This window comes from Macaca thibetana, chromosome 16 (assembly GCF_024542745.1).
Source record: "Macaca thibetana thibetana isolate TM-01 chromosome 16, ASM2454274v1, whole genome shotgun sequence".
In the NCBI taxonomy this organism is placed as follows: Eukaryota; Metazoa; Chordata; class Mammalia; order Primates; family Cercopithecidae; genus Macaca; species Macaca thibetana.
The window spans coordinates 25,220,480-25,243,796 of NC_065593.1; the positions used below are offsets into that span (position 1 = coordinate 25,220,480).

The following is a 23,317-nucleotide window of genomic DNA, read 5'->3' on the forward strand; positions in this document are numbered from 1 at the left end:
AAAGAACTTTACAGGAATTAAGGTTTCTACACTTCACTAGAATTAAGTCAGCACCAGCAGATAATTTATGTATCTATAAAGTGTGGGTTTGCACAGCAGATTTTAGCAGGTTGAGGGCTCAGGCCGAGAGCATGTAGAAGCAGTTAGCTCACTCTTTCTAGATGTGGCGGCTGACAAGGAAAGAGGGCTGGAACTAGAACTACTGTAGACACAAGGAAAGCAGCCAGTGGAGAAGAGCGCATATGCTAGAGAAAGTGGATGATGGAGCACAGGCGGGGAGGTAGGATGAAGGAAATGGCTCTGGGAAGAAAGGGTCTCTGTGTATGAGAAAAGATGAAATTGGCTGAAGATACACATTAGAGACACGGTGAAGGAAATTGAGGGCGTTGCCTGAGGATGATTCTCCTCCCAGTCAAGTAGGCACCTGCTGAGAGAAATGATAAGCCGGGATAAGGGAGATGATGATGGTTAGGGGCGCAGAAAGAGGGAACGAAAGACAGACATTCTGAGAGTGTCAGGAGCTAAAGCTGAAGTTTTTGATCTGTCGCTACTTAAAAGCTGTAAGATAACGAATTGATCAGCAGGTGGCAGTGTCCGCGGAGGCTCGCATCCCGTCAGCCCTGGCGCTCGGGGCGGAAACAGGCGCGGTGGTGACTTTCTGGCCTGCATCGCCTCTGCTCCTCTATCCCGGCTGACGTTGGACAACAAAGATGGCGGCAGGAACCAGCAATTACTGGGAAGGTGAGGGCGAGAAGGCCTCCGGGTGCGTCCCACGAGGGTGAGAGGGGCTGAGTGAGGACAGATCTTGGGAGAAACAGCAGAGGAAAGAACCAGACCTCCGGAGCGGCCGAGCTGAGCAGCGGGGCTTGCCTAATTGGGAGCCCCAGGGCCTTGGGGATACCGAACGGTCTGGGGCAGGGGTCTGGCCTGGCCGGCCCCTGTGAGCGGGACGTGGGGCAGGGGTTGGACAGAGTGGACAGAGCGGGGATGTGGAGGAAGAGGGATCTGAATCGCCTGGGTAGAATTATGTTGAGGGAGTAATGGAACTCGGACGAAGGGGCTTGGGGTACGAACTCTGAGAGGAAACGAATGTTGAGGGAGAAGATCCAGAGCCCGGGAGACTGGAGGAGTCGGCGCAGTGGAGTTGAGGTCACTATTGGAAATCTGAGTGGGAAAAGAAAGGAGGAACTTGCATTCCGGTCCGCCGGAGGAAGTATGAAGAGAATGGGAGACAGAATGTCTCCTGTTGGGTCCGCATGACAACTACAGGCTGGGAACTTCAGGGTTGGGTGTTTGAAGGAAGAGAAAATGACTTACCATACTGCTCTGGAGCCTTAGAATCGGTTTTAATGAAAAAGTTGAGAGAACCTGTGTGAATTGCAGTTACATTTGCTATACTTCTCCCACCAAAAAACCTTCTTGTGATTTGACAAATGCATTTATTTAATTCCTGAAAATATAGTCCGATAAAGTGAGCTTACGTAAAACTCATTCCTGGACCGTGGTGATCAACAAGAGCAGAGAAAGCTCACCTTTTTCTCCCAACTCTCTCTTTGCTTTACTGCAGCATAGAAACTACTTTCCAAGTTCCTTTGACCTGTTTCTATTGCTATCCACTGAAGCCTCTAGAAACCACAATATTGTCACTATCAGCCCCTTGGTCTAAGAAACTTCATTCTAAATTTGTCCAGATTTGCCTATCATACTTTCTAAATGCTTTTACTTGTGTTTCCTACTGGAGAAGACAATTATTCCAATCACAGAAAAGCGTGCTTATAGTTTAAAACGTGTATCACCATGCCCATTTGAAATGTGTGTACTAGATAGAAAACTTTTTATTTTATTTTATTTTATTTTTTGGAGACAGAATTTAGAGTCTCGCTCTGTTGCCTAGGCTGGAGTGTAGTGGCGCGATCGATCTCGGCTCACTGCAGCCTCCGCCTCCTGCGTTCAAGAGATTCTCCTGTCTCAGCCTCCTGAGTAGCTGGGACTACAGGTGCGCACCACCACACCTGGCTAATTTTTGTATTTTTAGTAGAGATGGGGTTTCACCATGTTGGCCAGGATGGTCTTGATCTTCTGACCTCGTGATCCGCCCACCTCTGCCTCCCAAAGTGCTGGGATTACAGGTATGACCCACCGCGCCTGGCTGCTAGAAAACTTTTTAAAATTATGTAGAAGAGGCTACTGATATCTTTATTACTAGTCGTTAGGCTGTGGTGTTTTGAAGCAGCATGCTATGATATTACAGCAGCTCATTACTGACAACCTACTCTGTGCCAGCTGCTTTAAGCATATGATTACCAATACATAGGCAAACCCTGAAGGTAGGGGTTTAAAAAACCAGAAGCTGAAGGTCATAGGTTAAGTAGATTGTTGATACATCTTAGAGTCAGTAAGTGGCTGTGCCGAGATTCGAACTGGCTTTTGGTCTCTGGGTAAATATGTTCCACTATGTTAACTACACTTTCTATTTCTGTTTGAAAAGCATATTGAAATAATGTTTTGTATTCTTTTATCACTGAAAGAGAGATTCTTACACCATTACCTCTGGTACTTCTGCCCTTTTATTTTAACCTTTACTTACCTTGAATGAGAATACTCGTATCTGTGTGTGGTTGTCCAGACTGTGGCTTCTGTCACACAACCCCTTAGATGCTAGACTGCTAAACCAATTTCTCTACTTGCTTGTTTGCTTCTGCTGTTAAAACTTACATACTTATTTCTGTCATACTCATATTCGACCTTGTTAGTAGCACATAGTTTATTGTTAGTTTTAGCCCTCCAAATTACTTTCAGTAAGTTTTTTTTTTTTTTTCTTTTAAAGACGGAGTCTCGCACTGTCGCCCAGGCTGGAGTGCAGTGGCTCAATCTCCACTCACTGCAAGCTCTGCCTTCCAGGTTCATGCCATTCTCCTGCCTCAACCTCTCAAGTAGCGGGACTACAGGCACCCATCACCACGCCTGGCTAATTTTTTGTATTTTTAGTAGAGACAGGGTTTCTCACTGTGTTAGCCAGGATGGTCTGGATCTCCTGACCTCATGATCCACCCGTCTTGGTCTCCCAAAGTGCTGGAATTACAGACGTGAGCCACTCTGCTTGGCTTCAGTAAGTTTTTTAAAGGCGATTTTTGGCCAGGCGCAGTGTCTCATGCCTGTAATTCTAGCACTTTGGGAGGCCCAGGCGGGAGGGTCACTGGAGCTTAGGAGTTCGAGACCAGCCTGGGCAACATTGTGAGACCTCATCTCTAATAACAGAAAAAAAAGAAAAAGAAGAAAAGAAAGAAAAAGGCAATTTTCATGGTAACTTTTTTTCTTTATGTTCAATTGAGAAGTCATTTTGGTCTGGGCATAGTGGCTCACACCTGTAATCCCAGCACTTTGGGAAGCCAAGGTCGGTAGATCACTTGAGGTCAGGAGTTAAAGACCACCCTGGCCAACACGGTGAAACCCTGTTTTTACTAAAAATACAAAAATTAGCCAGGCGTGGTAGTATGTGCCTGTAGTCCCAGCTACTTGGGAGGTAGTTGAGGCATGAGAGTTGCTTGAACCCAGGAGGTGGAGTCTGCAGTGAGCCAAGGTCATGCCACTACACTCCAGCCTAGGTGACAGAACAAGACTCCATCTCAAAAAAAAAAAAAAAAAAAAAAAAATCATTTTGCTATTATGCAAAGAAGTTCATGAGCCTAATAAAGCTTTGGAACATAAAAAGCAAAATCCCTTTCAAAAGAATAATGGCTTCTTTCTTATAACATTAACTGGTAAGTTGATAATGCTGGTCATAAACCATAGTTTTAGTTCATTTGTGATTTGTATTCTCTTCTTGTTTTTCTCTGAATTACAGAATTTTAGTTATCGCTATATAAATAGTTTCAGGAATGGTAGAACAACTTTTGTTTTCTAGCCATCTTTGGAGTAAAGCTGCAAAGTTGCATCTCCCATTACTACTTCCCTTCCTGTCCCCTCTGAAGTTTATAAGTGACTAATCTGCTTTGCTGGGCAAGTCCTTGGTTTCCTTCTTTTAAGACTTTTCTTTTCCTTTTTTTTTTTTCTTTTGAGACATAGTTTTGTTCTTGTCACCCAGGCTGGAGTGCAATGGCACAATCTCAGCTCACTGCAACCTCCACCTCCCGCGTTCAGTGATTCTCCTGCCCCAGCCTCCTGAGTAGCTGGGATTACAGGCATGCGCCACCACGCCTGGCTAATTTTGTATTTTTAGTAGAGATGGGGTTTCTCCGTGTTGGTCAGGCTGGTCTCGAACTCCCGACCTCAGATGATCTGCCCGCCTTGGCCTCCCGAAGTGCTGGGATTACAGGCGTGAGCCATCGTATCCAGCCAACACTTTTCTTTATGGGTGTAGCTAGATCAGTATATGATCATTTTCATAGTTTGTTTTCTTCAGAATAGTCTTGTGATTTTTGTGTCTACTTTTTATGTCTAATTATTTGTTGTTGTAATTTTGTTAAAGATCTCAGGAAACAGGCTCGACAGCTGGAAAATGAACTTGACCTGAAACTAGTTTCCTTCAGCAAACTATGTACAAGTTACAGTCATAGCAGTACCCGAGATGGAAGACGCGACAGGTATAGGTACTACCAGATTCTGTCTCTTATGCCTTAACTATGCTTTTAAAGTGTTAAAAAAGAAACTAAAATATATAACTTCTGTAAGTTGGTCTGTTGGTGAAGTTTTGGTGTTTTGTCATTGACTGTTTTATTTTTTAGTGACTTACTAAAATTCTTCCAAATTCTTGAGACTAGCATTTATTTGGAATCTTTAGACAAAGATTGTTACAGTGTCAGGAGAAGCCTGCTAGAACCTCAGAATAAGTTTGTATTAAAAATATGAGTGTCTAATTCAGCCAGTGTAGGGAAAAGGTGGCTGATTTGCCCATGTGGTATGTATTTCTTGTGTTTTCCAATTGCTAAATGGACCTGTGGATCTACCCAAGTACCAAGTATACATACTGCTTTTCTGGTGTTTATTCTATTAGAGGGTATCTAATGCACTGTGTATCCTTGTTATTCATTATCAAAGCTGTCTTTAATTTTGGTACTTTTTGGAGAAACTAGTATATTACCATATTAAATGTATGGAAAATATGTTCTTATCTTTGAAGCTTATGCTCACTTTAAGTCATCCACTTGTTTCAAGAAAATATTAGGAGTAGACAGGTACAGTGGATCACACCTGTAATCCCAGGACTTTAGGAGGCTGAGGTGGATGGATCACTTGAGCCCAGGAGTTCAAGACTAGCCTGGGCAACATGGTGAAACCCTGTCTCTAAAAAAAAATAGAAATAAAAAAAAATTGTTTTAAATTAGGCAGTATTTAAGACAGTTACAACGAGTAATATCATGGACCCCCAAGTGCCTTTCTCCCATTTTAAAAAAATGATAATTACTCATTCCATTGAAGCCCCTTATGGCCCCCCACTTTCTCCCACCCCTTAATCAAAATGTATTCTTACTGCATGTTTGTATTCCTGAGCAATTCATCGTATTCTATTATGTTATATGGTATATATATAGTATGGTTATTTTACAACTTTTTTTTTCTTTAACATTTTTGAGATTCAGCAATGGATTCATTTAACTCTGGTATATTCATTTGAAATTTATATGTAGTATTTTATGACTGTATCACAGTTTAACCATTTGATGATGGCCATTGTTTCTAATTTTTGCTAATTAATAATAACAATTTTGATAGCTGACATAGAGTGTTCATTATATGTTAGGTAAGCACTTTTTATAAATACTGCTGGGAACATTTTTACACAGAATGTTTCTATATACCTAGTGGTGAAATTGCTGGTAGCAGAGTTGTTGTTAATCCACACTTATTTTACATACTTTTTCAAAGATTAGAAGTGAGTAGGATATTTGTCAGCTAATAAAAACAATAAAATCTGAGCTTGGATTTGAATCTAGGTCTATCTCCAGACCCACAGTCTAAACCCTACTATATTGTGTACATTTGAACAAAAAGCTAATTTCAACACTATAGCCAAAGTACTGTTTCTTTTTCATAAGGACTCATTGGTTGTAAAGGCAGCAGGGCCAACATTGACTCTAGGATCTCAAAATAAATTACTAACACATCAAATTGATTGCATTGCTTTGGACTTGGCTTTATTTAGCAAGAGAATGAAGAATGTTCTTTCTATGCATTTTCTATGTTCCGTGTACTTCACGAACTAATACTTTTTTTATTCCTCTAAAGGAAAAACTATCTTGAAAACATTTCCTAAGAAATTCTACCACAAACTGAAACTGGCTTTGTAGAATTACTTCAGCCTAACTACCCTTTTAAATAAAAATCTAAGGCCATGAGGATCAAGATTTGATGTGTATTCTAAAGTGTCTTGTTTGATGCCCAGGTTGGAAGCATGTCACAATGAGTCAACTAAGCAATAACTAGAATATTATTTATTCCAGGAATCTTTCTTTTTTTTTTTTTAACTTTCTGTATTTTGAAAACTTCAAGGTCTATGAATCATTCATTACCCACCTATAAGATGAATTAAATTTAACTGAATCCTAGTATTGTGAAGAATTAGTTTTTGGCCATTTCCCTTTAGTCTTACACTGTCCTGATGAATATATGAATATAAGGAGTATGGAATAACCAGTAGTAGAGATTGCTCTCTCATTCATTCATTCAACAAACATTTAGTGAGCATCTACCATGTGCCTGGCTCTATACTAGGTGCTAGGCATATATCAATAAATAAGACAGAGCAGTTTTTTCCTCCCTTCATGAAGCTTTAATTCTATTGGCATATTGTTCTTTTTCATATATCTGGTAGAGGAGGATTTATATTAGTAGTCTACAGAGCATTTTTTAATCTTTTTCATTTGCCACACCCAGGCACTGTCACAGGGTAGGACAAAGTCTTCGGTAAGATTGGAGCTCATAGTCATTGCCTGGGCATTTATCTGTGTCCGGTATAACTCCGATCTGTATTGAGCTGCTCATTGGATGCTAATACATACCTAACCTGATGAAAGTTAGTGGTGTTTTAGAAAAGGCAAAAGAAACACTCAGACAGGTGGGTTTAGAATTTGAATCTGTCAAACATAAGTTTCACTTATAAAAAGATAGATTTTTGACCATTCAGATTTGAAAAGGCAATTTAACACAATTCTACGAAACAAAAAGATGATTGCATACTGTAAGTGGAAATGTAGAAGATTAGTACCAAAGTATGCAGGTGGCTGTATATATTGAATGTAAAGCCAGTTCCTGAGTATTCGTTAGCTAGTTATCCAATCTGTGGATCATTTAAACCTCAATCTTATTTCCTCTTGGTAAGAGTCAAGGAAAGAAGAGAGAACTTAATGTTGAGGTTGAAGGAACCATAATTCCTTTGGGGTAAAAATGTAAAAGATTGTTTCTCACAGACCCTATATAACATAATCCATAATTCATTTTTATGGTTCATATTAATTACCTTATTATTTTAAGTATGTTTTAAAGGACTGCATTTGAGTAATGGATCCTCTTTAACTGAACTTCTTTTTAGTTCTGATACAACACCCCTTTTAAATGGATCAAGCCAAGACAGAATGTTTGAGACAATGGCGATCGAGATTGAACAACTTTTGGCAAGGGTAAGTGCTTTGTTAAATGGCTGTTTTGCAAATAACTGTATACTTGTTAGATAGGATCCTGGATTGTATTGAGACAGACATGTTTAATGAAATTATCCATTCCATTCAAGATGTGTACCTCCCCACACCGCTTGAATTTTGATGACAGCCATTCTCAGGTGATACGATGTTATTTTGGTCTTTATGGATTATGTGGGGGAATGCTTAATTCTTACTTGATATCTTGTTTGTTTTTTGTTTTGTTTTGTTTTGCTGTCAACCAAAAGGGCATATAGGCAAATAATTTGCTTTTAGCTGTTTATAGTGCTTAGTAAAATATTTTTTTTTTCTTTATTTCTAGCTTACAGGGGTAAACGATAAAATGGCAGAATATACCAACAGTGCAGGTGTCCCCTCCTTGAATGCGGCCCTGATGCATACATTACAGCGGCATAGAGACATATTGCAGGTAATATATTGGGCTCGAGACATTTTCATTATCACAGGAGTTCGGGTTTTTTTTTTTTTTTAATCTCTGCATTGGATATGTGCACATGTATTTAAAATGACAAAGAGAAACATCTGAGAAAATAAATGCCATACTAGAGGGACTTGTTTTACCTTTTTTTTTTTTTGGTCACCATTATAAAATTCTGAAAATATCTAATAGCTCTTGCTATTTCCTGGCGAAGTTGACTAATATTCATCACTGGATAATATACTTCCATTCTGGGAGACCTAGCTAGCTAGCTGTAACCGTGAACTAGTCAATGGTCATGTATAGACAGTAACATTGTGGGTTAGAGTGTGCTTTCATCTGGCTTTGAAGATGACTAATTTACTATACTCAGTGTATTGTTTGAGAAAACAATAAATGTTTATGCACCAATAAAACTAAACTCTTAAAGATTTAAATGGAGGATATGTTAAAAATATAGTAGTACAAATAGGAAGGCAATTTTTTTTTTTTTTGAGATAGGGTCTCTCTGTCACCCAGGCTGGAGTGCAGTAGTGCAATCACAGCTCACTGCGGCCTCAACCTCCCAAGCTCAAACAATCCTCCTACCTCAGCCTCCTGAGCATCTGGGACCACAAGCACATGCCACCACACCTGGCCAATTTTTTTTTTTTTTTTTTTTTTTTTTTTTTTTTTTTTTTGAGACGGAGTCTCGCTGTGTCTCCCAGGCTGGAGTGCAGTGGCATGATCTCGGCTCACTGCAAGCTCCGCCTCCCGGGTTCACGCCATTCTCCCGCCTCAGCCTCCCAAGTAGCTGAGACTACAGGCGCCCGCCACCACGCCCGGCTAGTTTTTTGTATTTTTAGTAGAGACGGGGTTTCACCATGTTAGCCAGGATAGTCTCGATCTCCTGACCTCGTGATCCACCCGCCTCGGCCTCCCAAAGTGCTGGGATTACAGGCTTGAGCCACCGCGCCCGGCCCCTGGCCAATTTTTTAAAAGTTTTTTAGCAGAGACAGGTCCTTGCCGTGTTGCTCAGGCTGGTCTCTAACTCCTCTGTTCACAGGTTTTTACTATGTTGCCCAGGCTGTTCTCTTAACTCCTGTGTGTGGGCAGTCTACCCACCTCGGCCTTCCAAAGTGCTAGAATTACAGGCATGAGCTGCTGTACCCAGCCACAAATATTTTTAATACTGTGAAAAGTCAGCAACTATTTCTACTTTTAAAAACTGTTTTTAAAAGTAGGAATAGATGGCCAGACGCGGTGGCTCATGCCTGTAATCCCAGCACTTTGGGAGGCATGAGGTGAGTGGATCACCTGAGGTCAGGAGTTGGAGACCAGCCTGGCCAACATGGCGAAACCCCGTCTCTACTAAAGTACAAAAATAAGCCAGGCAATAAAAACATTCCCATTGAATAAAACAACACAAGGATACCCATGATCACTACAAATGCATAACATTGTTTTTGAAGTTCTTGATGGTGCAATTAGACAGTAAAAAGAAATGAAATGTAGGCTGGGCATGGTGGCTCACGCCTCTTGTCCCAGCACTTTGGAAGTCTGAGGTGGGTGGATCATTTGAGATCCGGAGTTGGAGACTAGCCTGGCCAACAGGGTGAAACCCCTTCTCTACTAAAAATACAAAAATTAGCGGGGCATGGTGGTGGGTGCCTGTTATCCCAGCTACTTGGGAGGCTGAGGCAGGAGAATAGCTTGAACCCTTGAACCCAGGAGGTGGAGGTTGCAGTGAGCCGAGATTGTGCCACTGCACTCCAGCCTGGGCAACAGAGTGAGACTGTCTCAAAAAAAAAAAAAAAAAAAAAAGTTGTAAATATTGGAAAGGAAGAGGCAAAATTTCTGTGAGGTAGCAGGATAAAATTTTATGTCTAGTATACCCAGGAAAATTACCTGATAAAAAGTTAGAAACAATTAAATTCAGTAAGATGGTAGATTATAAAATGAATACATAAAAGCAAATAGTTTTCCTACTATGATAGGAAATAAATGATAACCTGTTAGAAAATATAATGGAAGAAACTATAAAGTATTTATGTATGAATTAAATAAGAAATGTGTAGGACTTGTATGTGCAAAATTCTACTGAGGGACATAGAACAAGATTTAAGTAAAGGAAAGAATCAGTCCGTTTTTGGATGGGAAGACTTTCGTCTGAATTGCATGGCATCCCAGTGGAAACAGCAGGGTTGTTTTGTTGTTTGTTTAATTAAAAACAAATGACAGAATGATACCAAAGTTCATTTGGAATCATAGACATACAAGAACAACCAAGAAGAACAACTTGAAAATGAAGATAAGTGGTAGAGGGTTTGTAGTTCTCCCAGATCTTAAAACCTGTTAAAAAGCTGAAATAGTTGAAACAGTTTGATACTAGAGGGAAAAAAAATTAAATAAATAAGAACAATTAAACAGAGTAGAGTTTATATGTAGACCCAATTATGTATGGAAATTTTTAGTTTCTGATAAAGATGTTGTTTAAAATCAGTGCGGCAAAGAGAAATTATAAAATAAATGGAACTATAACCATTGCCTAATTATTCAGGGATTTAAAAAAAAGAATTCTATCTCAATCCTCACATCCAGAACAAATTCCAAATGGATCCAAGAAGTGTAGAAAAAGAAACCATAAAGCAGAGGTGAAATTTATAAACTTTTGAGCAGAAAGGACTTTCTAAATAAGACTTGATACTGGAAACTGTAACAAATGACTAATTTGCTTACTACACAGAGAAATAATAGAAATAAGAAAAAGACAGTAGGAAAATGGACAAAGGGTGTAAAATTGCTTACAAAAAATGAGTGGCCAAAACTATAAAAACAGTTTCAGCAGTATTTCCAAATAAAAATACAGAAATCTAAAAGAGGTGATTTTTCACCTGTCAGGTTAGCAAATGTTGAAACATTTATAACCCATTATTGGCAAGAATAAAAATTAAAAAACGGCACTCCTATATTGCTGGTGGGAACATAAATTGATGTAATGTTTCTAGAAGGCAGTTTAGCACTACCAGAATGTAAATGAATGTAACATTCTTTGATCCAGTTATTGTTTTTTTTTTTGAGATGGAGTCTCGTTCTGTTGTCCAGGCTGGAGTGTTGGAGTACAGTGGTGCAAACTCGGCTCACTGCAGCCCCCGCCTCCCGAGTTCAAGCGATTCTTCTGCCTTGGCCTCCCGAGTAGCTGGAACTACAGGCATGCACCATCACGCCCGACTAATTTTTGTATTTTTAGTAGCAATGGAGTTACATCATATTGGTCAAGCTGATCTCAAACTCCTGACCTCATGATCTACCCAGCTCAGCCTCCCAAAGTGCTGGGATTACAGGCGTGAGCCACCGTGCCCAGCCCTGATCTAATTATTCTATTGCTAGGCATTTACTCCTTTTTTTTTTTTTTTTTTTAAGCTCTTTTGAACTTAATAGACATTTACTCTTTAAATACACTTTTTTTTTCTTTTTTTTTCAGACAGAGTCTCACTATGTTACCCAGGCTGGAGTGCAGTGCGCGGTCTCGGCTTACTGCAACCTCCACCTCCTGGGTTCACACCATTCTCCTGCCTTAGCCTCCTAAGTAGCTGGGACTACAGTTGCCCGCCAGCATGCCCGGCTAATTTTTTGTATTTTTAGTAGAGATGGGATTTCACTGTGTTAGCCAGGATGGTCTCCATCTCCTGACCTCGTGATCTGCCTGCCTCGGCCTCCCAAAGTACTGGGATTTCAGGTGTGAGCCACCATGCCTGGCCTAAATATACTTTTAAAAAAAAGAAAAAAAAGAGCTCAGTTAAAAAAATACATATAAGAATGTTTATTGGCAGTATCTTTTTTGTTTTGTTTTTAAACAGAGTCTCGCTCTGTTGCCTAGGCTAGAGTGCAGTGGTATGATCTCAACTCACTGCAACTTCTGCCTCCCAAGTTCAAGTGATTCTCCTGCCTCAGCCTTCTGAGCAAAATAGCTGGGACTACAGGTGCGTGCCACCACACTGGCTAAGTTTTGTGTTTTTAGTAGAGATGGGGATTCGCCATGTTGGCCAGGCTGGTCTCGAACTTCTGACCTGTAGTGATCCACCCACCTTGGCCTCCCAAAGTGCTGGGATTACAGGCATGAGCCACCGTGCCTGGATCTTGCAGTATTTTTAATAGGAAACAAAATGAAAACAACTAAATTGTTTATCAGTAGGGAATTTATTAAATTGTGATAATCATAAGATAATATTCTATGCAGCTATTAAAAAGAATGATGTAGTTTTCTTTTTCCTAATATGGAAAGATTGCTTGATACTTTATGAAGTACAAAAAGCAGGGTGTACATCAGAATGTATATTATGACTTATTTGGCAAAGTGAAAGAAATAGATAAGCTTGTATATGTAAAAACATATTTTCTGGCCAGGTGCAGTGGCTCACGCCTGTAATCCCAGCATTTTGGGAGGCTAAAGTAGGTGGAACTCTTGAGGTCAGGCGTTCAAGACCAGCCTGGCCAACATGGTGAAACTTCATCTCTACGAAAGATACAAAAATTAACTGGATGTAGTGGCACACTCCTGTAGTCCCAGTACTAGGGAGGCCGAGGCACTAGAATTGCTTGAACCTGGGAGGTGGAGGTTTCAGTGAGCTGAGATGGTACCACTGTACTCCAGCCTGGGTGACAGAGCAAGACTCTTGTCTCCAAAAGAAAGAAAATAATAATTTCCTGGAAGAAAATGCAAAATGATGGTAACAGTGATGAGGGATGGAGCAGAATGTTTGTTTTCCTTTGTTTCACCTTTATTTCTTTTGGTGCTCTTTTAATATTCTCCTCTGTGTTTATGTGTTACTTTTGTTTTTTAAAAGGTCAACAGGGACTCTATGGGAGACAAGACTTTTATTTTCTTCTTTATCTACATCTCCGAATTTATGAAAAGTAGTGAATATTCTTAATATCTTTTAACAGTGGTACAAAAATAATAGAAAATGTTTAAAGATTATTTTGTTCCTTACAGTTCTTTTGATTCTGTTCTTTTTTGTTTAGGAATTAAATTTTTTGTGAGAGCTCCAAAATGATGAACTTTGAAAATAAACTCTGTTACGTTTACTGTTAAGTAGAAAGAGCCTCTCAAGTTTTCTCCTAGACTATTTGAAGTTATTTTATGTCAGAATTTTTTTCTTCTTAATTGTCTCTCATAAGACAAAGTACTAGGAGGTACAAAGGAGAGTGATTTAATGGCTCTGTTTCCCTAGCACTGAATTATTTTCATTTGAAAGAAGTTGGTCACTCTTCAGCAAAGTAATTTTAAAGTTATTTTTACCTTTGGTTAATTTAATTTTTTAAATAGCAGTTTTCTTGACAAATTTACAGTGTGATGATAATGCATAACTGGTTCAGTGAGATGAAAATCCTTAATTAGCTTCTGTTGAGACTGGATGTTGATTTATTACAGGATTATACACATGAATTCCATAAAACCAAAGCAAACTTTATGGCAATACGGGAAAGGGAGAATCTCATGGGATCAGTACGAAAAGATATTGAGTAAGTTGCCTTTTATATTATTTTGTAGAATATTTATTCAGATTTAGCTTTAGGATATGTTCACGGTTAATTGCAAATTGAGTGGCAGAACCATGGTTGAGATTTCAGGGTTTCCAATTCCCATTTCACTGTCTTTTGAGCATTGCTGCTACAGCGTCATCCTAATCTACTTTTCCATTTTTATCTCATGCTTCCTCTATCATTGGCTCCTGCCAACCTTGACTTTCCTGTCTTAATTCAAAGTCCAGCTTAGATGGTATCTTCATGGTTCTCTCATCTCTTACCACCCACCCTAAGAGTTATAATGTTACTTTTATGATCCTCTGCATATGTGTCAAAGAAAAAAGAAATTCTTTAATTATAACATTATCCGTAACTGAAGCTCTCCATGTTTCTCTTCCTGATTATTACCTATCACTTGCCCCTCTCCCTTGTCCCAACAATTATATATTACAAACAATAATATGTACAAACTCACAGCCTTATGTTAAATTATTTAAGGACTCCCAGCATTCTCATACTGATCTCAATCTATAATTTTAAATATTTGTTTTTTTCCTCTGTCCCTTTACCTCACTTTTAATGATCTATTCTAGCATTTCAAATGCATTTTTGGAGATTTTTTCACAACTGAACGCTACTGACAAAGTCCCATGGGCATCTCATTGAAGCTGAAGACTTTCCAGTTTGGAGCTATCGAATGATACCTGTCATCATCTCATTTGTGATAAACTATGTGATATGTTTTATAAACTATGATACACATTTATCATAAACTATATATTATATGTACTCTCAGAAACACTTTCCTAGAGATCCTTTATTTTGTTGTAACAATAACAGTTTCAGCAGTAAAACTGTTGTAATATTTTTAGTCCTTCAGGACATTTAAGTCTTTTGTTTGATTTCTGTATAGTCCGTTTATATATACATTTTGAGGAATGCAAAATGGCCATAAAAGATATGTTCATCTATTCGTCAAACTGTCTCCTCAGTACCAACTCTGAGTTAGCCACAGTAGAAGGTAGAAATGAAAAGACTGGCCAGGCGCGGTGGCTCACGCCTCTAATCCCAGCACTTTGGGAGGCTGAGGCAGGCAGATCACTTGGGTCAGGAGTTCAAGACCAGTCTGGCCAACATGGTGAAACCCCGTCTCTATAAAAATATAAAAATTAATTGGGTGTAGTTGTAGGCGCCTGTAATCCCAGCCACTTGGGAGGCTGAGGCAGGAGAATCAGTTTAACCTGGGATGTGGAGGTTGCAGTGAGCTGTGATCGTGTCGCTGCACTCCATCCAGCCTGCATGACAGAGCAAGACTCTGTCTTAAACAAAAAAGAGAGAGAAATGAAAAGACCAATGTGGCCCTGTAGGAGTTTAGAATCTAGGTGCTAGAGGAAAGTATATGTAGTAATTTACACCGTAATTTTTAATATATTATATTTTTTGGCCTCACAGCAATCTTTTGGTTAAGATAGAAATCATCAGTCTCATTTTACAAAACTAGGTATTGAGACACTTGTCTAAGGTGAAGTGACTGTGAAATGATGGAGTATAGATTTAAATCCAAGTCATCATGTGTTCTTGGTTATATCATTCTGCCTTCCTGGGTGGTGGTTTCTCCTGTGCTTTGCACAGTAGCCCTGCATCTCAGCCAGTATTTCAGTTTTAACAGCAGGACTCTTTTTTGTCTTACTGTAGTATTTGTACAGTTAACTTGAATTTTAAAAATTTTGGGCTGGGCATGGTGGCCCATGCTTGTAATCCTAGCACTTTGGGAGGCCGAGACAGGTGGATCACTTGAGCTCAGGAATTCAAGGCCAGCTTGGCCAACATGGTGAAACCCCGTCTCTACTAAAAATATAAAAATTAGCTGGGCATAGTGGTGGGCACCTGTAATCCCAGCTACTCAGGAGGCTGAGGCACGAGAATCGCTTGAACCCGAGAGGCAGAGGTTGCAGTCAGCCGAGATGGTACTGCTGCACTCTAACCTGGTTGACAGAGTGAGATTTCATCTCAAAAAAAAAAAGAAAAAAGCAAAAATTAGCCAGGCATGGTGGTATGCTCCTGTAGTCCCAGCTACTTGTGGGGCTGAGGCAGGAGGATCACTAGAACCTGGGAGGTTGAGGAGGCTGCAGTGAGCCAACATTGTGCCACTGCACTCCAGTCTGGGTAACAAAGTGAGAAAGTGAGACTGTGTCTCCAAAAAAAAAAAAAATTGTTCCCGATACTTTATTATTAGTGGAAAACAGAAAAATTAAATTTTCGATAGTAGTGAAAAGAGTAGGTTGTTGTTTTTTTTTTTTTTGAGATGGAGTCTCGCTCTGTCGCCCAGGCTGGAGCGCAGTGGCGTGATCTCTGCTCACTGCAAGCTCGGCCTCCAAGGTTCACACAATTCTCCCGCCTCAGCCTCCGAGTAGCTGGCACTACAGGCGCCCGCCACCGCGCCCAGCTAATTTTTTGTAATTTTAGTAGAGACAGGGTTTCACCGTGTTAGCCAGGATGGTCTCGATCTCCTGACCTCGTGATCCACCCGCCTCAGCCTCCCAAAGTGCTGGGATTACAGGTGTGAGCCACCGCGCCCGGCCCAAGAGTAATTTTTTTGTCAACTTCAATACACTGAAGACCAAAATGGTTATCCTTAAGTGTGCCAAGATGAGCAAATCTTTAGCTTGATTTCAGTTTTCCTTAGGCTTCAGATGGTGGACTACATGTATTATTGTGAAAGAAAACATTTCATTTCAACAGCTTTCCCACCCTGTGTGCTATGTACTAAATCAGTCCTAAGTTTTACTTCCACTTGGAGAAAAATGAAGATATCAGAGATAGGAGGTAAAGGAAAAGTAAGATTTTTTTGGTGGGTTGTTTCAGAATGTTGAGTTATTTTGGTGAAAAACATTGTAAACTGTGAGGCCTAAATTAGAGAGGCAGAGGCATTAATATTTATCTACTTATAATAACATTTTTCAGAGGGAAATGCAAAGGATTATGCACTTTCATTGTTCATTCAAAACTGTGGAGAGGCTCAATTTTTCTACTTTCAAGATCACTAGGGTCAGTCACTTAATCTGATTTTGTATTCTCTGCCAAAATGTTTTTAAATTTTCTCTTTTGTTCCAGATCATATAAAAGTGGGTCTGGAGTAAACAACAGAAGAACTGAGCTATTTTTGAAAGAACATGACCACCTTCGAAAGTAGGTATTGAATGTATGTGCATTATGTGGTTTTCCATGTTTATTAATTCATTTACTTATGTAACCAACATTTTATGTTTATTATAATAAGTGCCTTGTCTGTGCTAATTCATTTTATTTTCCTAATGACTCTTTTCAATAGAAAAGGAATTGCAACTGTTCCAACCATAATTAGGAAAGATCCCATGCTGTTGACTATTTCACATCACTTAATTGTTACCTTAATATGATTTTTGTTTGTTTGTTTTGAGATGAGTCTCGCTCTGTTGCCCAGGCTGGAGTGCAGTGACTCAATGTCGGCTCATTGCAGCCTCTGCCTCCTGGGTTTAAGCGATTCTCCTGCCTCAGCCTCCCAAGTAGCTGGGACTACAGGCGTGTGGCACCATGCCTGGCTTATTTGTTTGTATTTTTGGTAGAGATGGGGTTTCACCATGTAGCCAGGATGGCCTCCATCTCCTGAGCTCATGATCTGCCCGCCTCTGCCTCCCAAAGTGCTGGGATTACAGGCATGAGCCACCACCGCACCCGGCCAGTGCGTGCGCCAATTCTCTACAGAGAGAAACAGACAGGATGAAACTGAATGTAATAAGAGCTCCTGATGAATTAGATGAGTTGTTGAGACTGAAAAGACGGGCTTAGTCATTGCTCTCAATATGATAACACGAGCTTCTAAATACTTTTCTTAAATCAATTTTTTTTTTTGTAAATTACAAATACTTGCTAGGTAATAAAATAGCATTAAAATTATTAGTAAAATATGTTTACAAAATAATGTGAAAAACTAGTTTTTCAGTGTTTTTGTATTTCATTTGCTAAGTGCTTTGAGGAAGAAGTGGCAAGATTTTTTTGAAGTAACTTTAAATAACAAAAGCTATAAAGCCTTTTGTAGTGCTCATTTTAGAAAGTACGGATAGTTCAACAACAAAAAAGAAAGTTGAAATCACACATTACTACAAATTCTGTAACATTGTTTACTCTTCAGTAGTCCAAGCTTTTCCCCATGTAATTTGATTTTTTTGTTTGTTTTTCTAAAATAAATGGTGCATATATTCCATAATAAAGATAAACCATAAGTTATGTAACCATTTCCCTAATGTTGGCCTTTTGGATTATGTTCTGTTTTTACTATTATACATAGTAAAGCCTTTGCGTGTATCCATCGTGATTTCCTCACGATAAATTCCTAAATTAGAATTGCAGGATTAGGGAACACACTCATTTGTAAAGTGTTTCCTATAATATTGGCAAATTTCCAAGTTTGATATTTTGCAATAGGGTCAGACTTTTTATGGCTAGAACTATGTTTAAGCTTACACTTCTTCATAAATATTGTTTTTTCATGTTATTATAATTTTTTACTTGTTCCAAAAGTACATATTTTTGCCTGGAAAAAGAGCAAGTCAGTTTTTGTAAATGAATGCCAGACTTAAACATACATACACACACAAAACTTACTTTGTAATGAATTGTTTTTACCAGCTCTCCTTAATACTCTTTTTATCTAAAAATAAATGCTGTTAGGTTTTAGCAATTTATGTTATGGATGACAAATTTCTTTTCCTATATGGTGGATAAAGTAACTTTCATTTTTGGATTGTCTTTCCCTGAGTCTGTCAGTCAGAAGAAAATACTGACTTTGAATTAGTGTCAAGCTTGTAGCTACTTGTTTTTTGATGGACTGCTGATACATTCTTATAGGGTTTTCGGTTGCTATTTAGATTAATTTATCTTTCTTTATATAATTGTTCTTTTTCAGTACTCCCTGATATTTTTCTTCTTGAAAAAGTATCTAGTTAATTTTGTATTTTAAAGTTCTTCTCCTCACCCCAAGAATTTCTGCCTTTATAATCTTTTCTTTCTTTTTTCTTTAAGACAGAGTCTCACTCTGTTGCCGAGGTTGGGTGTCGTGGTGTGATCTCGGCTCACTGTGCCCTCTGCCTCTCGGGTTCCAGCGGTTCTCCTGCCTCAGCATCCTGGGTAGCTGGGACTACAGGCACCTGCCACTACACCCAGCTAACTTTTGTATTTTTAGTAGAGATGGGGTTTCACCATGTGGCCAGGCTGGTTTTGAACTCCTGACTTCAAGAGATCCACCTGCCTCAGCCTCTGAAAGTGCTGGGATTACAGGCGTGAGCCAATGTGCCCAGGCTTTTTTTTTTTTTTTTTTTTTTTTTTGACTTGGGGGTCTCACTCTGTCTAATATGGCTGATTCTGGCCAACATGGTGAAACCCCGTCTCTACTAAAAATACAAAAATGAGCCGGGCGTGGTGGTGGGCTCCTATAATTCCAGCTACTTGGGAGGCTGAGGCAGGAGAATTGCTGGAACCCGGGAGGTGGAGGTTGCAGTGAGCCAAGATCGTGCCATTGCACTCCAGCCTGTGTGACAGAATGAGACTCTATCTCAAAAAAAAAAAAAAAAAAAAAAAAGATATATGGCTGATTATATTGTTGCTGTCTTTATAGACAGAGAATTAAGGAGTAAAGAGGACAGACAGACTATATTACCTCAAACATTGAAATGCCATGATTTATCCAGAATCATGCATTCAATTTCCTGACCATGCATATGGTGCTTTTTCTGTAGAAGCATTTTGTCATTTTGAATAGAATATGTCTTCTGTATTTACCTTAATGAAGTTGACAACTTTCAGAGGTTTTCACTGGTGAAGACAAACTTGAATAAGGAGATAACTTACACAAGCAGAAAAAGCCTCATCTCTTCTGGATTCCTTTAATGCCAGTGGTCATCACCAGATGTAGATCAGTCACCCTTTACCCAGGCTGGGACCTCCACCTTCTCATCTATAGGTGCGTCACCTTAGCAATCTTCTGCATCTCACTGTCACCCAACGCATTTTCTCCTTCCAAGCCTCTGCAGTCTCACGAGTTTGTATTTTTCTTATGACTGACCTTCCAACCCTATCCAGCCTGGATCTCATAGGAGATTAACTGAAATACTCCCAACGTTGGGTCTTTCCGGGGCCCCTGTCTTCCTGCTGTACCCTGGTAAAATGCCAGCCCAATCCATAGTCTGTTGTTCTACTTCTGTATGAGAGGGCTAAAGAAAAAGCAACTAGTCATACAGATGAACCCTGTTTTAAAGTAACTGTTAAATCTTTTCAACCTCATCTGAGTGCTCAGCCTTGTCTGATGCCTTTTGCTTGCCTAGTCCTCCTGTTTAGTTCTCTCATTCTCTTCAAGAACTTTACCAAATCTTCTCCTTCCCCCTCTTGACCTTCCTGTCTCTTCACCTGAACAGAGGTTCTTAGCTCCTACTTCAATGAGATGTTTAAGGTTTTGCCCTTTTCTATAAATTGACCTATAGGGGTATCCCTCTTTACCCCTTTCCTATAGTTGTTAGGGGATAGAATATTTGTCCTGAGAAGGCCAGTACACACATCGGACACTTGTCTGTATCCGCATTTGCTCTATAAGTATTTGACTCTTCAGCCATCCTGTATACTGTCTCTATCTCTGGTTTATACCTGTTGTCTCTGTGTCTACTCATTTCAGCTTTAGCCCATTGACTTCTTCCCTCACAACACTACTGAACTTGTCAATAGGCACATTGGTGATCTCCTGCATGCCAAGTCTCACGGACATTTTTCTTCATGTTGTTTGACTGCTGCTCTGCCTGACTTGATATTATAATCTCCTTTCCTTGAAACCCTAGGCTACTGTAACACTACACTTTACTGATTCGCCACTTACCTTCCTTACTTCTTTTTGTTTTTTTCCTGAGTCCCTCCAGGTATGGCCTAGGAATCCTTTTAAACACAGTGCTCCAGGCAGAAATTAGTTGGAGTTAGTTCACAAGATGCAATTTATTTGCCATCCACCCTTGCATTTCAGCTCCGTTATTTGTCCTTGACATGCCTGTCTATAAAAACACTTTCTCCTTCCCAGAGATGGCAGCTAACAAGACCTAGTAAAGAGAAATGGGAATTTTCATTCACAATTTCATAGGGAAAGCAATTGGTAAGATTATTTTACTGCCAAGGATAATAAGATTAATGAGAGAGTCGAAGAAAGAGGCATGAATTCTGAAATTGTCTAGAACCATCTAAGAGGTAAAGCTGAGGAGTTTTATCCATACTTGTAGGCTGCGATTGTTTTCATAGAAGTACTCTCTGATTTATGGGCATGTTATTGATCACAACTAGAATTGCAGATTGTGTGCGTTTAATACATCAGCCTAAAAATCCTTGACATTTTAAAAATACCTTTGGCAGAGTTGTACAGTAGTCATGATATTTAAAATATTATTCTAATTTGTTGGTTTCCTAGAGTATAATTTCATTTAGTCACATGTATGATAAGAACATACAGACTTCTTGCTGGGGGCGTTGGCTCATGCCTGTAATGCCTGTAATCCCCACTACTCAGGAGGCTGAGTTGGGAGGATTACTTGAGGCCAAGACTTTGAGATGGGCCTGGGCAACATAGCAAGACTGTCTCTAAAATAATAATAATAATACTGAGTATATTTCTTGGTTTCTAGGGTTAATTTTTTTTCATCTTTCTCTCATTAATTTACCACTTTTGTCTGACTAAGATACCTTAAGTTTCTTTATTCCTTGGATTGGTAGTATAATGAAATTATTTGGGCAGGGTTTCGAAACCAGAGAGACGGCCGGGCGCGGTGGCTCAAGCCTGTAATCCCAGCACTTTGGGAGGCCGAGACAGGCGGATCACGAGGTCAGGAGTTCGAGACCATCCTGGCTAACACGGTGAAACCCTGTCTCTACTAAAAAATACAAAAAACTAGCCGGGCGAGGTGGCGGGCGCCTGTAGTCCCGGCTACTCGGGAGGCTGAGGCAGGAGAATGGCGTAAAAACCCGGGAGGCAGAGCTTGCAGTGAGCTGAGATCCGGCCACTGCACTCCAGCCTGGGTGACACAGCGAGACTCCGTCTCAAAAAAAAAAAAAAAAAAAAAAAAAGAAACCAGAGAGACCTGGGTTCAAATCCTGGTGTGGATTCTATCTTTTGAGGTAAGGTCATTTAAATCCTCTGACTTTCCAGTGTCTTTTAAATGGGTAATATAACCCGTACTTTATGGACTGTTGCAAAGATGAGAGAGGATGTGTGTGAAATGTTTACTTATTACAGTGCTTGATATGTAGTAGACGAATTCTAAAATTATACTGAGCCATTTTTCCTATAGTGGCTTTAGAAAAGAAAAGTATACTCGTACATTAGAATTGTGCACCTAGGGCTAAGTGACTCTAGCCCTGTGGAACCTGTCAATGCCAGAATGGTATGTAGGACTAGATAGATTAATATCACCTGACCCTGATTGTCTATTGAAACTCAATGTATGGCCAGGTGCAGTGGCTGACGCCTGTAATTCCCGCACTTTGGGAGGCCAAGGTGGGCGGATCACTTGAAGTCAGGAGTTCAATACCACCCTGGCCAACCTGGTGAAACCCCATCTCTACCAAAAATACAAAAATAAGACAGGCGTGGTGGCAGGCGCCTATAACCCCAGCTACTCAGGAGGCTGAGGCAGGAGAATTGCTTGAACCTGGGAGGCAGAAGTTGCAGTGAGCTGAGATCGCGCTATGCCATGCCAGCATGGGTGACAGAGCAATACTCCGTCTCAAAAAAGAAAAAAAACCTCTATTTTTAAATTACTCTTATTAGTCGTTAGTCTTATATATCAGTATAATGAATACTTTATTTATTCAAAACCTTCTCTTTTTTTTAGACGGAGATAATAAAATTTCAGTTGCATTCCACCTGTTTCTTCATGTGCGTGTCTGGATGCACATGTAATTTGTTGGTACCAGTTTTGGTTGTTTAAACGAGTGTTTGTTGAGCATCTGTGTTGTGGAAAGTATTGTGCTGGGTGCTGGAGATAGCACAGTGGCATCATCCCTGTCCTTAGTGAGCTCAGCCAGAGGGGGTGAGGAGCAGAAAAGAAATGTGAATCGGTAGTTTCAGTGCGAAGTAATAAGTGCTTTATTATGATGTGCAAAGGTTTGTGCGCACCCTAGAGGAGCACATAAAAGGGAGTCATTAACCTCCGAAGCTTCTGAAAGGGCTTTAGAGAAGTCAGACATTTGATTTGATTCTTGAGGAATGAGTAGGTGTTCTCCAAGTAGAGATAGAAAAAGATTGAAGAGTTGAAACTCAGACCTCATGACCATGCCTTCCTGTCTTCTCTTCTTAAATCCGTATCATTCTTGATACATTATTAAATGGATCTATTTTGAAACGTCGTGCATTCACTCCAAGTCCAAACCCTCTCCCAGGTTATAGGCCTCACTCATGCACCTGAAGAGGACACACAGGGCAAAAGAAAGTGAGCAGTGGGGGCGCTCTGAGGGTCATGGGGGTCAGCCGAGGCTGCCATTCTTTTTCCTCATAAATCAGATTTACTGAGGTAGAATATACTTACAGTAAAAATGTATCCATTTTAAGTTTACAGTTTGGTACGTTTTAACAAATGTATAGACCCTTAACTGACACCATGGTCAAGACAGAGAATATTTCTATCACCTCAGAAAAGATCCTTATGCCCCTTTGGAGTCAGTCCCTGTCCTC

General features: G+C 39.9%; 1 protein-coding gene across 5 annotated transcripts in view; it reads left to right on the forward strand.

Annotated features, from left to right (window-relative positions):
* The first annotated feature begins 609 nt into the window (after window positions 1-609).
* Window positions 610-23,317, forward strand: part of GOSR1 (golgi SNAP receptor complex member 1) — a 49,814-nt gene continuing 27,106 nt past the window's right edge. For 3 of the 5 annotated variants that reach the window (XM_050763837.1, XM_050763839.1, XM_050763840.1), the window contains exons 1-6: window positions 610-741; window positions 4,469-4,589; window positions 7,529-7,616; window positions 7,957-8,064; window positions 13,487-13,578; window positions 16,696-16,770. In XM_050763837.1, coding sequence (XP_050619794.1) covers window positions 711-741; window positions 4,469-4,589; window positions 7,529-7,616; window positions 7,957-8,064; window positions 13,487-13,578; window positions 16,696-16,770 — 515 coding nt within the window. In that variant the 5' untranslated portion in view covers window positions 610-710. Of the gene's footprint in view, window positions 764-4,468; window positions 4,590-7,528; window positions 7,617-7,956; window positions 8,065-13,486; window positions 13,579-16,695; window positions 16,771-23,317 lie in introns of all 5 variants that reach the window. The other 2 variants (XM_050763838.1, XM_050763841.1) reach the window with 2 other exon arrangements.